General features: G+C 46.8%; 1 protein-coding gene across 1 annotated transcript in view; it reads right to left on the bottom strand.

The window, feature by feature from the left end:
• The window catches only part of LOC137412149 (casein kinase I), a 171,064-nt gene that overhangs the window by 121,790 nt on the left and 32,711 nt on the right, over positions 1-16,563 (bottom strand). The window contains exon 4 of the mRNA XM_078775860.1: positions 14,908-15,056. Within this exon, the coding sequence (XP_078631986.1) occupies positions 14,908-15,056 (149 nt within the window). The remainder of the gene's footprint in view (positions 1-14,907; positions 15,057-16,563) is intronic.

The raw sequence follows: 16,563 nt of genomic DNA, 5'->3' as shown, positions 1-16,563 counted from the left end.
AACGGAGGAGGTGGAACAGCTGACGGTGGGACAGACGGAGTTAGTGGAGCAGGTTCAAAGGAACACTGTGGTACTAGGGGGGTTAAAAGCGACACAAAACGACATTAAAAATGACTTGATAGCGACACAGAGGCAATGTCAGATGGTACGTGAGGGACTGACAACGAGGTTGGACGAGGTGACAGAAGTAATGAAGACGAAGGACCGGGAGGTGAGGACGCACATAGAGACGGTCAAAGTAGCCTTAGAGTACGAGATAGAGGAGACGCACCGGGAAATAAAAGAGGTGAAGCAAAAATTAGAGGAAGTGGAAGACGAGGTGAGTGAAATTAAGAAGAGACGGACAGAAACCCAGAGAGAAATACAGGAGGAGGTGATGGAATATGTGCAAGGTCGGTGCTCAAATCGTGATGTTGTGCTCATTAACCAAATAAAGAGTTTGCAGGTGGCGAAGGAGGTGCGGAGACGAGGTGCCAAGGTGAGTGGCGATATACGTGGAAATGTATATGATGTGAGGGGAGCTTCAGTCGGCTTGGGGGTCGATTTGGATCCGGGTGTTCGTGAGAGGCCGTTGGTGAAGTGTGCGACAGGTACGGTGTGCGAAGGAGGTGTGCGAGAATGTCTGACTCTGGGGTGTGTGAGGAAAAAGTGCGCGCCGAGGAGTGAGTGTGCTGTCGAGAGGGAGTCGGTCATAGCGCGTGTGCGAGGGAGCACATGGAAGCGCGTAGTGAGGAGTGTTACAGAGGATGTAACGAGAGAGTGTACACCTGTGGTGAGTGTTACGGAGGAAGTAACAGGAGAGTGTGCGCAAGAGGATGCGCGAGAAAGGTGTGTAGCGGACGGGTGCATGAGGAAAGAGTACGCTGTCAAGAGTAAGGGAGAATGCACGCCTGTGGTGAGTGTTACAGAGGGTGTAACGGGAGAGTGTGCGCAAGAGGATGCGCGAGAAAGGTGTGTAGCGGACGGCTGCATGAGGAAAGAGTACGCTGTCGAGAGTCAGGGTGAGTGCGCGACCGAGTGTGGAGGTGAGAGTAGTAAGAGTGACACGGAGCGTGAGTTGGTTGTGGCAGGTGAGAGGATGTACACCTGGAATGGACGGATGCACACCTGGAATGGTAGAGCGTGTGTGGAAATGCACACTTGAGTTGGTAGTGAGGCACGTGGTTGGGTGTGCAAGTGAGAGCACACCTGTGATTGTCACAGAGGAGGTGACCGAGGAGGGGGCGCAAAGAGGTGTGTTGGTGAGGTGTGCGAACGAGTGTGTGCAAAGGTGTGCAGTGGTCAGGTGTGTGACCAAGTCTGTGAACGAAAGAAGGAGTGCAATGACGAAGTATGCGGGGTGTACGGGCGGCGTTGGAGCACCGAGCTCGGTGAGGGTGAAAGGGGTAGCGTATGCGTGTGAGCATGCAGGTGAAGCATCGACGGTAACCGGGTTAGCGGTTAGAGCGACTTATAGCCAAATCGGGCCCTCGGTGCGCGCCGAGCAGCTTCGCGTGCCGCGAGGACCAGTGGGGATCCGAACCACGGCGGTTTCGAAAGAACCGCCCTACGCGATCCGCGCTGGGCCTCGCTCGGAACGGCCGCGTCCGTGCTCCACTAGGCGGAGCGGGCAGCCCGATAGGAAGGGTCGTCATGGCGACCCCTTTTTGTTGAGGCGTTCCGGCAGGTCGAGATTGGATGGCTCCGTGCCGAGGTGGTGCGTGGGATCTCGGCCCAGGTAAGCCCCCGTCCCTGCACCGAATGCGGGACGTATCCAGCCGCTGGCACCAAACAACCCGCATTCATTGCTCGGCTTCACGAAGCCGAGCTTTAGAAGTGAATTGGCGCAACGAGAGGCACTAGTGAGAAGAGTAATGACGAGAATAGTGTTTTGGACCCGAAATTAGAAAAGCAAAATTTGATTGGCAAAGGATTGGCAGAGTGAGGATTGGCAGATGATGGGTAGTGATTGGCAAATTTTTAATTGGTTGAATTTGAGTGAGCAAAATTTATAGTGGGAGATGCCCGATGTGGTGGGATGGCAACTCTGTCATCCCTCATAGAGGGGGCAAAGGAGCACTAGATTTATGGGGTTTATGGCAGTGAAAACTAGCCCGGGAGGGTTAGGATATAATGATAGGGACCTAGAAGATGACCTTAGGTAACGTTAAGATTAGGTAGTGACAATGATACCTGTAGTGGGGACGCAGGTAGATTAGTGTGGATGATAACGACGAGGGAGCGCAATAGTTTAAAGGGACGACTGGGAAGCGCAAGTTCCAGAGGGGAGTAGTAGATTAGATGATGCCGTGTGTATGGTGAACAGGTGTGATTGCACAGGTGTGCAACTGGACAGGTGGGTGGAGCAGTGTATGAGGGAGTGATGGTGATTGCGTGTTGTGTTGACCAAATGGTCCAGGAAGGAAGGAGGGTGCAGGTGGCACCAGGTGTGATTGCACAGGTGTGCAACGACAGGTGTATGAAGAACAGGTGTATGGAATAAATGGTCTGGAGTACATGGAGTATTGGAATGGATGGTCGTGGAGTGAGTACGGTGGAAACTATGGAGTGGAGTGGATGGTGCGAAGGTGTGAATGGGGGAAGGATGGACCCCCATCACGAATACCCGGGGAGGGTAGTGTAAGTGTTAGGTAGAGGGTATCGGTAAATTGTGGTTGGATATTGGCATCTGTGGTGCGGGTGAGAGAATGGTATTTGGATGGGTGCATTAGTGTTGTGAAAATGGCTGGGCGTGTGGCTGAATTCGTAGTTATGATCATGGCGCACCATAGTTTCCCCACCTGGTGTCCGGAGTAATCAATTCCCTTGGGGTTCCAACTGCCTGCCAGTCCGAATCCCTTGGGAGTTATGCTCGGAACGATGCTAGTTGAAGGCTATGGTCCTTGACCATGACATTACGTCACCAACTCCCTCGGAGCTCCAGCTGCATGTGGCTGCAGTTCCTTGGGGGTTGTGGTAGTTGCGTGACAATTTGTAGTTATGGACACTCCACCACTGTGAGGATGTCGGCCAGGTGAGGCCGCAGGTGGGCTCTGGGAGCCGGTAGCGTTGTTGTGGATGGGGCCCGAGGATCCGGAGGGCGGACCCGGGTAGCCCAGTGCCAGAGGGCACCGAGTGGGGTGACAGAGCCAGGAGGGGCCTTCCCCAGTTAGATAGGTTAGGGTGAGGAGCTAGGTAAGCTCGGGTGGCAACTGCAGTGGTGGAGGTGTGCAGGTGGGTAGACCTGCTGGGAGAGCTACACGACCCAGCCCGGAAATTGTGGCACCGGGAGATGAATCGGGGGAGTGAGACCCCAAATTGAGAAGCACCACAGTTTGGTCAATGGGACTTGGTTTTTAGAACCCATAGTGTAAGTGGCCAATGGATTGGCAGGGAAAGACCCCGGGTAGTGTAAAGTGTATTAAAGTCATTGAGAAAGTAGTTAGGATTGAAGTCTCCTCGCACCATCTGCATCCACTCACCGGAGATGACGTACCTCCACACCATGCCATGTTTTATTATTTTTATTGTGCAGATGTTTGGATTGTGAGACACATCATGACGTGGGTGTGACATTGTGCTTGATGTTCCATCTCTTCCTCCTTATGCGGATTGATGATGAATTGGGTGATGGCAAATTTTGGATAGAGGGATTGTGGAGACGAATTTGGTATAAGGGGAAATATGGGGAAGACGTGACAGTAGTGACGAATTTGTAAATGTGTAGATTTTTGTAAATATGGGGTAAGGGCAAGGGTAGAGTAGGTGACAGGGGGGGTGACGTACGGTAGGGACGAGTTTTCTCACTTCGCTCTCCGTACGCACTTCGCCTTGCATTGCCTTATTGATGTGTACCCTTGTGACCTTACCCCTCGCTCATCTGTCTTCCCCCCTTTGTCTCCCACATGAGGACCTGAGCGCCACTGGGTGCCAAGGGGAGCGTGCGTGAGTCCGCCATTGTGCGCCCGGAACTCCCAGAACCAGCTGTCTGCACCGATGCACCACATTATGGACCACATGTCTGTGGCCGAGCACCGCTGATGGACCCCATGGGTTGGGGCATGGCCCCTCTGCTGGAACCGGCCATGAAGGCCCGAAATCTTGCTGGCGGACCTTGGCCACAGGGCACCGATGCCCCACAGGTGAACCATACATAGTCGGCCCCTGTGGGCCATAAATAACAACAATGGACACGTTTTGTGCAAGTTTATTATTGCAAATAGGCCGCCAGCAAAGAAGTTGACAAGATCTGGAAGAGCATTAGCCAGCAGAGGAAGCCGAAGAGCAAGACCACCAGCAGGGTTTGGGTTTCCTGTTTTTATTGAACTGTGGTGACTGCACCGATTGGTGCTTGATGGTGTTTTGGTCCGTTTTTGGGTGCTTTATGGTGCGTCGATGCAGGGCAAGCTGTCTCTCCCCCCAAAAAGAACAATTACAGGTCCTGGGTTGAGTTTTGTAAATACCAGTAGCGTCATTGTAAATAATGCGCCCCCACCGTAAGTGTGTAGTTTGAAGACAATTCCGCAATTCGGTTAGCTGTGGGCGTGAGTCTGTTAGGCAGGGTGCAATGGAGCAGCGGGACATATTTATTTATGTTTTAAAACTGTCACACTCAGGGTCAGGTTAAATGTAGAGGGAACTACACCTACGTGCCACACTAAAAGTAAAAGTTAATAGGCCCGGGATGTGTCTAAGAGGAGGAGGGTGCAGTGTTGTGGATATGAGAATGGTGTTTTTTTGTGTTGTAAAATATCACCCTCCTTCCTCCAGTTGTTGTGTATAAAGGTCAAAAGGTCGTTCCCGTAGTTATTTCATATACCACACGTAGCCAATCATATATCCTTCTATACAGTTATCTCCTTATTCTATGTAGGTTAAGGCTCTGTTCCCACTAGTTAACACTCCATTGCACCAAATTCAAATAAGGTAGATTCCCTGCACATCCCCCCTTTCGTCAATTGCCAACTGCATTTGGCGGTTGTCTGCAATTGCCGCCATTAATCATGTGCTCTGTTCGGGGAAGAAAGGCATGGCACCTCATCGTCATCAAAAGTTGGAGTCAGAGAGCCCTTAACCACCAATCAGCACCGCGGTGAGCGAACCGGTAGGCGTGCCCTCGTAGCCCGCGGCTCGATTCCGGGGAGGGCAATAAAAGGAGGAGTGAGGGACTGCTTACGGAGATGAGTAAGGGATCCCCACAAGCAGATGCGTCAGGGAGAGAACCCGTCACGCAACGCCCCCACGAGATACGAGAGAAGGCAGATGAACCGGTGGAGAGCACGTGGCGCATGAGGCGGAGGAATCCCTGAAAGAGCAGCGGCACGCAGCAGCTTCAGCCACAGCAGCTTCGGGTTTCACCGGCAGTATCGACCGTGGCCGCGAAGGAACGCGCCGTGCGAGACCGATCAAGAGGGCGGCGGCTGCTCCCTCCCGGCCCGACCGTGCTTCAGTCCGAGCTTAACCTTCCTCTCCCTCCAGCCATCCACCTCCTGCCATTCCTGTCATCATCCCCTGTGTAAGTGTGCTCGTAGTCTGTCTTTGTGTGTCTTGTCCCGGGGTATAAGTTAAGCCTGTTTAGTTAAGATTGAGTTTCACTGTGTCCTTCTGGTCCGTCCCTCTTTCTGTAATTATTTTCTTATTCTTCCTTGGTTTCTTTTGATGATTTGTAAATAATAATAATAAATTAGATTTGTTCTTCCTACCTTGCCTTTCTTTCCCTTACATCCTTAGTCTTTGTCTTTTCCCCATTGACAACCTGTGGCACGATTTGGCCAACGTTTCAGGATCGGGTCTCGTCATTGTTAATAGTTCGTGCCGCGGTTGCTTAAAACCGCTCGGCAATTAACATCTGTCCGCGGTACGAACGGGGCTGTGCCACCGGCCTTTCCGGAGGTCGCTGTACAGCGCCAGGGACCACGTCGGTCAGTTATAGAAGTGGGGATTAATCCCCCCTCTAAGGGAATCCGAGGCTGACGTTGGGTTCCGGAACAATATATATACATATATATATACATATATATATATATATATATATATATATATATATATATATATATATATATATATATATATATATATATAAAATAGATTAATACCCAAATTTGTAAAATGGAAAACATAGTCCCTTTACAGAGAAAATACGCTTATCAAATTTGGATCGCATCGCCTAGATCCAAGGGGACAAAAACCAACAAAAACAGCAATGACTACCAATAGTGCTGTAACGATCATTCATCTTTCAAACAATGGGCAGGTGAAAATGGCTACAAAACCAAAAGAATCCCTTGCCATTCAAGCTTCAGGCACGTGGATGGAACAATGGACCTCAGATTTGGAAAATAATTCACAGAAAAGTGGGGTGGGGGGGGGGGGGGGGGGGGGAAAGGTTTTAATATTCTGTCCGTGGTACTTCTATGCAACAAACTGAAGATGCAACAAAGGTGACAATCGGCGTTTAGCAAAGGTATACTAGGGTCATACCTTTGTAACGGAAAAGAAGAGCACAATTCTCATTAAGAAGTCCAGCACATATTCCATCATAACAGTGCAGCAATGCGTCTGGCTAATTAGGGAGCAAACATAGCAGTACAAATGGCAACATCGTTTGAATTCAAAAGATTTCCATTTGCACCTTTCCACAGTTGTCAAGAGTACTCACTCTAATGCCTACAGCCAAAATGCCACCTCACGGAATTATACTCGTAGGCTAAAAAAAATCGATTCAAACTTGCTACAAAAGGGACTCAATATTTAAAACAACGTTCCTCACCTCTAAGTACCAAGATAGACTTAAATTTTTGTCTTTAACTCGAGAACATCAATTCAAACGACACGTTATGAGGTTAGATCTAGGGCATCACAGCGTCCATAAAACGCACACAGGTACATACACAATCAAATGAATATATTTTTGCAAAATATCTAATTCAGTTTTTCCAAAATCAAATATAAATCTTTACAATATGTTGAAGTCCTTGAAAATTTGTTGAAGACTAAAATTCTTGTCGGACACAACTTTCAGGAAGGGAGACTACTTTATATGCAATAAAATGCAATCTCCATAGAAATGTTCACAAGCTTGGTCACTTGGAGCATGGTAGTAGCTCACCTCCAAGAAGAGGTATATACTATGGCGGAGGTGAGCAGTAAAGTACTTCTGCTTAGAAACACGTCCATGCAGCCATGGTGGGAAAGAAAGGTCAGTCGGGGGTGGGGGTGTTGTTAAGGAGGAAAGGTAGCAGCCACAGAAGGGAATGCAGAGCGGTGGTGGGACATTTGCTGGAAAAAAATAAAATAAAATAAAACACGAAAATTATGAATGTCACAAAAAGGATGCCCCGTTTGCTCATCGTAATCTTAATAGCGGCTCCATCACAAATAGTCACCACCACCATTTGTGGTGGAAACGACGATGAAAACTACATCAGGTTGTGTTACATGGACAATGTACATTGCTGATCATCAGACTATGAACTGACAGATGTATCCATTTTTTCATGTCTGGCCAGATGGACGGTGATGTGTTCTCGTGACGTGGCAATGTGACAAATTGTTTGTTAGCTTGTAGGAAATTTGAATGAATCAGTAACAGTTTGTATCTGTTTAAGAACAAGTTTAAGGATATTCAAGAAACAAATGCACATGTGGACTGAGTTGCAAACAAAAAATAATAATAATAATAAAGTTGAACAGGTTATTACACACGTTTTAATCACAAATGGTTTCGTACACGGGAAGCTATTTCGAGACAAGGTGTAAGTAGAAGATTACGGAAAGTCATAAATAATATTGCTCTTCATTACTAATATTGCTAATAATAATATTGCTAATATTAATCTAAGCCAGGTCAACTTTATTTCAGTAAAATGCTTCCGAGAGCAACTAAGATGCCAAAGATCCAAAGGACGACCTGTGCGGACCCTGGGCACAGGTCTATTGGCAAATGCCTCACTATGTCGGCATAATCAGCATTTTCAAGTAATGACTACTTAAAATTCCTGGATCCAACCCTGCTTTAACTTAAGTTTGATTAAAGGGGTGCATCTATCAGTGTTGCAATAACTGACAGCGGTGCCTTCCAGAGACAACGAAAAATGTCCGATTCAGGAATTTGTTCACATTCAGTTCTGCAGTCGCCCACACACCCACAATGCACTGAGCAAAACAAATCCACCAAAGGTACTTCAATAAGTACTGCAGTTTGCCAACATTGCCGAATATAAAAGGTCCCAAAAACCCTTTCACGGTGTGTCAGGTTATACGAAATGACTGGCAGATTAATGTGCATTACTTGAGGCCACAAGAAACATCGTACAACCCCCTCAATCCGCTAAACAGTGAGAAACGAGTTTTATTGAATGCCCGTGGCGTGTCCTGCCCCAAAGCAAGGTTCCTGCAGCCAACATGCAAATCATCTATCTATAATGCCAGTAATCTCTGTGTGTATGTCTGTGTGTCTGTGTGTTTGTCTGTGACCGCTGTTTCTCGACAACCACGGGTCCGATATACTTGAAACTTGCCAGGTATATTGCTGGGGACCCGAGGATGTGCCTTTTCAAGGTTTGTAATTAATCGGACAAGTACCTACCGAGCTATGTCCAAAAAACGCTTCAACCAATCAGAGAGCAGCGAGCTATCACGTGTGCCGAACCGTTAATGCAATGCAAGCGTTAATGCGTTAATGCAAGGCTTTTCTTTTTTTCCCTCTTCTCTTTCTACTTTTCCTTGCGATTAAATTGCAAACAGCCAAAATACGTTGGCGCTAATTGAATAATTGGCCATTAACACTAAAATAATCGTAACTGCGATATGCCAACTTCCGGACAGTGCAGCCTTCCATGTTGTTGTTGTTTGCAGCAGCTGTTTGCAGCAAGGCAAGGCTTTTCAACTATGTTGCCGTTAAACTATGTTTTAAAACGAATTCAAACTGCGATTAAATTAAAACGATTCATCCTAACTGCGATTTGCGAACTTCCGGACAGTGACGACTTATCTTCCGGCAGCCAATCACAGAACGCTCTGTTGCGTAGGCGTGGCCGATGTGAGACGAGCGGAGCTGAGCGCGTTACGAGCTGACCGCCATTACGGTACGTAATTCGATTTCTTATGCGCATTATTTCTCCCAATTCAGTCAGAGCGAAGGGCGGAAGCGAAGAGCGTTGCTTTTTTTGTTTACGGGCGTACGGGCGGGGTAGAGCGTACGGGTAGCGTTTTTTTTTTTTTTTGGCCACGGAACGGGCACCCACGTACGGGCAATGCCCTAGTAGTTATGAATTAGGGGTAAAGGAATATCTAGATCCAGGTAGATCTGCATAGGTAGGTGCTCGACTGTCGTCCTGTAATAAGTTCTGTGTGTAGCCCTAATGTTGGATTAAGCTTGTATCTTCGTCCCCACCATGAGGGGGCAGGGCATGCTAATTAGTTCAGGGATTATGGGTAAAATTCCCTTGTGTGTCGTTCCCTCTGTGAGCAACCCAGTGTCCCTTATGGCATTACATCCCATAGACATTAGATAGGCCCATTAGCGCACCACACATTAAATAATCCCCCCCCCCCCACCACCCTCCCGCCGCCACAATGACTTTGGAAGAGCCAACAGGCAGCAGCCAAGCAGTACGCCACCATGGGCAACAAACATCGTGCCAGGCAGGCTGGAGCCACGCCCAGGAGAACGTGTTATTGGTCGGGGAAGAGACAAAAAGCTTCCCCGTGATTGGAGGCTAAGGAAAGTGGAAGGACGCGGCACACTGATTGGCCACCGACCATTGACACCTCGGCCAATCAGTGCGGAAGGCGCAAAACTACTACTTCGAAGCAGGTCGTTGATTAGAGGGCAAAGGCCGGTGACGTCAGAAGGCGGGAAAGACCACAGAGAAGCGAGGACTGGTTGGTGGAGGAAGGGAGCTGACGTCAGACCGCAAGTGACAAGACGACTCGCTGGCCGGCATTTTGTCTCTCTCTCTCTCTCTCTCGCTTTGGTTTCTGCCCTTCCCAGACCTTCCTCCTGCCCTTGCTTTTCGTTCCGTTTGGACTTTTCTTCCTGTGCCATCTGCGAATTTGCCTGCTTGACGACGGACGTTGGAGCGCCGTCGTTTCTCCTGGTGCAAGCGTACGAGCGAGGCTTGGTGCTACGAGCAAACGGGGCCACGCGTGCGACCGATGAGCGGGCGAGTGAAGCGTGCCGCTGAGCAGATGAGACCGGGGCGAGCGGGTGGCTCGGGGCCTAGCAAAGCGTGAACGAGGCAGACAGAGGCCTGCTTCACGCCAACATTGGAGCCGGACAGAGCCTGAGCGACATCACACACCCAGACAGAAGACGCACCACAGAACACAACACGACGATTCTTTTATTTAATTCCTTCCCCTGTGCTGTTGCTGGAGTGAGGTGTGCGGGATCCCGGTTTAGGAACCATAGTTATTTGTCGGGGTGTTTCATTGTTCTCGGGTTTCGCATAATAAATCGATTATTTTTGTACATTTTACCCCTGTGTTTGAGTTCATTTCCTTCAGGATCGGAGCTGCCAGTGAGATCGCTTCAGGTAAGAGCTTGTCGCTTCTTCCTCTTCCTTCTTCCTCCCGTGCTTGCATAGTAAAAATCCGTAATTGATCGTCGCCTCCATTTAAGTTCATTTGGCCATCCGCGAGCCCACAGTATTAACTGAGATAGTCCAGTTGCCACCTAAGATAAACCCGATGTGAACCCGGAAATTGTTGGTACTATCAGTTTTTTTTGGGTGGATTTGTAAAGGTTAGCGGGTATATATATATGACAGAACCACCTCTTGCCGCTGTGGCAACTTTGGGGAACTTCCTTAATTTGCATAAATCCAAGATGGTTGATTTTCTACCTTGGTTCAAATAGAAAATCAGCAATAACTTTTGATAGAATCAAGCTAGAAAGATGATTTTGGTACCTACACATAGGTTTTCACACATGGCGGATGCAATGAAAGTGTCAAAAAAACTTTTTGATGTTGCTATACAAACATAATCCAAGATGGCTGCTGTTTTGATTTAGCGAAATAGCTAATCGGCCATAACCTTTGATAGAATCATGCTAGAAGGTTGATTTTGGTATCTACCCACAGGTTTTCCCATATGGCAGAGACAATGGAAGGCTCAAATTATGGTTTTCATGTTGCTAGGAAACCATAATCCAAGATGGCCGCCAGTTTTATATGGTGAAGTAGCTATTCGGCTATAACTTCTGATAACATTCTGATAACTTCCTTAACCCATTAAATCATGTTCTGTTTCACGTTTTATGTGAACAACATTCTGATAACTTCCTTAACAGATGTTCCTTAACAGATGCGTGGATGTTCTGATGGTTGGAGAGGAGGAAGGACAGTTCAGCCATGATGAGGCAGACGTTTTGATGGTCAGCTACATGCTTCAGGCTGTTCATGAAGGGAAAAGGGTGATTCGCATAATCAGTGATGACACAGACGTTTTCATCATTCTGATATTCTGGGTTTGGAAGCTGGGGATCACTGCTTTGGTGCAGATGGAGAAGTGGGACGGGAGTGTGTTGCACATCAACCAAATTGCAGCTGCTCTCGGAGATAAGAGCCTCCAGCTCCTTGGAATGCATGTGGTGACAGGGTGTGACACAGTGTCGTATCCCTTCAACAAGGGAAAGATCACCGCCCTCAGCAAACTCCAAGAAGGAGACTTTCCAGGGCTCTACTCTGTCATTGGAGAGGAGACGGCTACACATGAAGACCTGCTGAAAACGGGTCAAGAGTTCTTCGCTGTACTATATGGTCAGCCAAAATGCACCAGCATGAACGCCGCCCGACATGCCATCTATACAAAGAATAAGGGTAAGCCACCCCTAGTGAAATCCTTCCCTCCCACAGATGAAAACTTGCTCCTTCATATGCTCAGATCGCACCATCAAACGATACTATGGAAAGCAGCAGACAAGCAGAACGCCCCTTCAATCTGTATAACTAACTTCGGTTGAGAGATTCTCAACAGCATACCGTCTCCAGTAATCGCCAAGGGACCACCAGCACCTCCTGAGTTAATGAAAGTCATAAGCTGTCAGTGCAAAGCCACAGGAAATGCTTGCGCATAAGTGAACTGCAGCTGCTTCAGAGCAGGCCTGTCCTGCACAACCTACTGTCATTGTGAGGGTTCAATAGATGAGTGCCATAACCCAATGACGAAACACGAGGAAGATGCCATGATGAATGTTGAAGAAGAGGATGACACCAATGATGACAACGATATAGGGATAGTGGATCCTGGCCTTGATCCTCTTGGGTACTACACATATATACTCAAGATGACATGATGTGCTAGTTTTAGAAAAGCGTGCAGTGTGCTACATATTAGCGCATTGTTAGATACGGAACCTGTGTGTCTGATAATTGCCGTTGCAATATCAAATCGGAGGTCAGGTCAACAGGTTTCCTTCAAGGTAGGACAGTTAATTGTAAAAGTGTTGTTGTGCTGTTCTTCCTGAAGTAAAATTTACCATTCCATTAAAAGTATACATTGCAACTTTACTTGTTATTCCCTACGTGCTGCATTCAATGAGTTGAGGAGTTACCTGTGAAAGTTGACGGTAGTCAGAAGCAATTTACCCTCCTCCCAACTTCCTTGTGATTCTTTCCAAAGTATTGTTATGTTTATGGGGGAGGGGGAGATGAGGTAGTTAGAGATTACCTTAGAGCGGATAGAACTGTATGGAGTAGCAGGGTCCGTGTTTGAGTAGGTCGCCAATCTTGATGTAATAAGGAGGGACACATCAGCGTAAGGGTTTTCTTGTTTGAATGTGTACCATAAGGAGGGTGTGAATTGGGTATTAAATAGCCAGGGAATTGGTTTTAAAATGTGCATACAAACCCAGGCAAGACCTCGTCACCTCGTCGACCTCCTCGTCACCTCGTCGCTTGCTCCTCCTCCTCTCCTCCTCTCCTCCTCTCGTCGTCTCGCCTGTTCGAGACTGCCCCATCCTCCTCCGTTACACAACAGAGATAATCCACCTGGTTTTCCTTCCTTTCCCTGTCTGTGCTTGTCAGGTGTGTGGCACCATAGATTTGTCGTTCTTTTGTATATACAGACTTGGCATTTAATATGGAATATTTTTTTTGTGGGGGTGAACTTACTTTTCAAGATGTCTTAGAACCAAAAGTTCATTGGAATTATGTTGAAATTATTCTCGATTTTGTTAATGTGAGCTTTAATGGAATTTCCTGGAAGTTCAATTAACCCTGGAAGTTCCTGAGTTCAATGGAATACTGTTCTCCCCTATGGGCTGGTGCTCCTGCCTCACACCTGGCTCGGCTTCACGCTGTTGAATCCAAAGCTTTCAGAATCATTGGAATCTCCCGCGATGAAGCTATCTCTGAGGGCCTTTCACTCACTCACCGCAGGCAGGTAGGTGGTCTTTCTGTCTTCTACCGACTCCTCTCCGGCCTTGCTCCCCCAGCTCTCTCTGTGCTCTGTCCCCCAAATATTCCTACAGGTCGCACAAGATCTGCCAGCAACCCTCTGATGGTTAAACTGCCGAAATCTCGGCTCACTGCTCACCTTCACTCTTTCATTCCTCTTTTCTCCCGCCTCTGGAACAAACTCCCACACTCCCTTCAATCCCACTCCTCCCTCCAGGTCTTTAAAACAGCTGTTCACCACCATCTCTTATCTTCCCCCATCCAAAACCTTGATCTTTTCTACCCCCACTAATTCACCCCAGATCCACCTTGTTTGAAATTCCAACTTCTTTCCTGGAAGTCCTGGCAGTGTACATATGTTTTATACCTCTCCCACCCCCCCCCCCCCTTCCCATGCCTCCCCCCAAAAGCCCTCTCCCTCCCACAGATCTCTCGATGTCTCCATGTCTCTCGGTCCCTGCTCTCAAATGTTGTGTTTGTGTCCTTCCCCCTCTCTCCCCATCTTGTCTACCGCTCCCGATGTTATTTGTTTTATGTGTCTGTTTGTCTTTCTGTGTGATTAATGTTCGCTCTTTCACGAGCCTCGATCTTGTATACAAAAAAAATAATAATAATAATAATAATAATAATAATGTACCCTGATATGTAGAAAGACGATTGATGTATAAGTATAGTTGATAGTGGGAGTGCAAGGTTGTGTTTAAAATGGGATATTGAGATGTTGTGAATTATTTTATTGTAATTAATATGCGTTCCTCGACCCAACAAGGTTATTATTAAAAAATGTAATAAACATTTTGGTTGTCATATTGTTTTCGTGTTTCTAAATCTGATTCCTACCAAGTGTCAATTGCGACCATCTTGGATTTGAGTTGACTAGCAAGGGCCTAGCAACATGAAAACCATAATTTGAGCCTTCCGTTGCCTCTGCCATATGGGAAAACCTATGGGTAGATACCAAAATCAACCTTCTAGCATGATTTTATCAAAAGATGGCCGATTAGCTATTTCGCCACAACAAAACATTGGCCAACTTGGATTATGGTTGTCTAGCAACATCAAAAAACTTTTTTGACACTTTCATTGCATCCGCCATGTGTGAAAACCTATGTGTAGGTACCAAAATGATCCTTCTGGCTTGATTCGATCAAAAGTTATTGCTGATTTTCTATATGAACCAAGGTCGGTGGCGGCCATCTTTGATTTATGCAAATAACGGAAATTCCCCAAAGTTGCTGCAGCGGCAAGAGGTGGTTCTGTCATATATACCCCTTAACCATTACTAATCCACCAACAAACCGTATAGTACTGACAATGTCCGGGTTTCATGTCCTGGCAACTGGACTAAGGGCATTCGCGCGACAATACATTCAGAACTTCTGTTTGCACATCCACATCTCGAGGCACAAGTTATAAAGAGCAAACCCTTACTATCGATGAATACTGTTTCACCCCTTTATGGAAGCAAAAGACAAATCACATCTAAGGTTGCAAGTACAGGCATGTTCACCAAAGCAAATCTCACCATCTGGTCCGCAAGCAGCAGCACAGTCTTAAGAGTGAACTTTCGTGAGCAGAAATTAAAGAGGTCCTCCATGCTAGGTCCCAGCAGTTCCATCACCATAACATTATAATCTCCCTCAGCTCCACACCACTTGATGGCAGGGATACCGACTGAGGGGGATGAGTAGGATTACAGGCAAAAACAGCACAAGATGGGGTTAAAATAAGTATCTGCTATATGAAAAAAACCATGACTGCACAATATCATTGGTACCAACACCACAATAAAATAAAAGAATCATATTTCAAACACAAACAAACCACACTTGTTTATGCATCACCACTGCCTTGTTGCATGATGCTGTCTGCTCTGTTTCAAAAGGGTACTTAGTATTCATTGTTTGGCTGCACAATTACATTTGTGTGTACAAGTCCCACCTTATGTCAATTCAGCTTCGACAAAGACCAAAACATGCATGAACATACAACTCTCTCACCCACCTCTGCAACCAACCCCTTGCGTAATAATAGCGTTCCCACTGTGGCTGTGCTCTTCTTGGCGTGTTGCTGTGCATTGTAACCGTTGCCAGGGTTTATAGCATGCAGCTCAACTATTGTTTATTGCACAGGTTTCAAAATGAAACATCAACGAAAACAAAACACCACGTGACTGTGGATGGACATACTGAATTGCTGTAGTATGCGTTTATTAAAATATCGTTTCCACAGACAATAATAATAATCTGCACATTAACAAAAGGGTATCACAGCCTGGAAGGAATGTGGTACACCAACTTAAAAGCATATGAAAATGCAAAGTCTGTCCGCATCAACTTTGTATTCAGACTTCTTCTTCCGTATGCTAAACATGACTTGGAATTTGCGAAAAAGCACCGAAAGGACTCTCAGACTGTGAGAAACAAGATTCTGTGTGCTTTCATGTGTCTTTCACTGAGGAGAGGGTCCGTCTGGCCACTCTTCCATAAAGCCCAGATCGGTGGAGTGTTGCAGTGATGGTTGTCCTTCTGGAAGTTTCTCCCATCTCCACACAGGATCTCTGGAGCTCAGCCAGAGTGACCATCGGGTTCTTGGTCACCTCTATTACCAAGGCCCTTCTCCCCCGATTGCTCAGTTTGGCCGGGCGGCCAGCTCTAGGAAGAGTCCTGGTTGTTTCAAACTTCTTCCATTTAAGAATTATGGAGGCCACTGTGCTCTTGGGAACCTTCAATGCAGCAGAGATTTTTTTTTGCAGGCTTCCCCAGATCTGTGCCTCGACACAATCCTGTCTCTGAGCTCTGCAGGCAGTTCCTTCGACCTCATGGCTTGGTTTTTGCTCCGATATGCATCGTCAGCTGTGAGACCTTATATAGACAGGTGTGTGCCTTTCCAAATCATGTCCAATCAATTGAATTTACCACAGGTGGACTCCAATCAAGGTGTAGAAACATCTCAAAGATGATCAAGAAAAATGGGAGGCACCTGAGCTAAATTTCAAGTGTCATGGCAAAGGGTCTGAATACTTATGTAAATGTGATATTTCAGTTTTTTTCTTTTTGATAAATTTGCAAAACTTTCTAAAATCCCATTTTCTCTTTGTCATTATGGGGTATTGAGTGTAGATTGATGAGGGAAAAAATGAATTTAAACGATTTCAGCATAAGGCTGCAACATAACAAAA

This window comes from Myxine glutinosa, chromosome 1 (assembly GCF_964187855.1).
Source record: "Myxine glutinosa chromosome 1, kmMyxGlut1.1, whole genome shotgun sequence".
Taxonomy (NCBI): domain Eukaryota; kingdom Metazoa; phylum Chordata; class Myxini; order Myxiniformes; family Myxinidae; genus Myxine; species Myxine glutinosa.
Note: the sequence above shows the minus strand (reverse complement) of the source record. Positions and strands in the feature narration are given on the sequence as shown.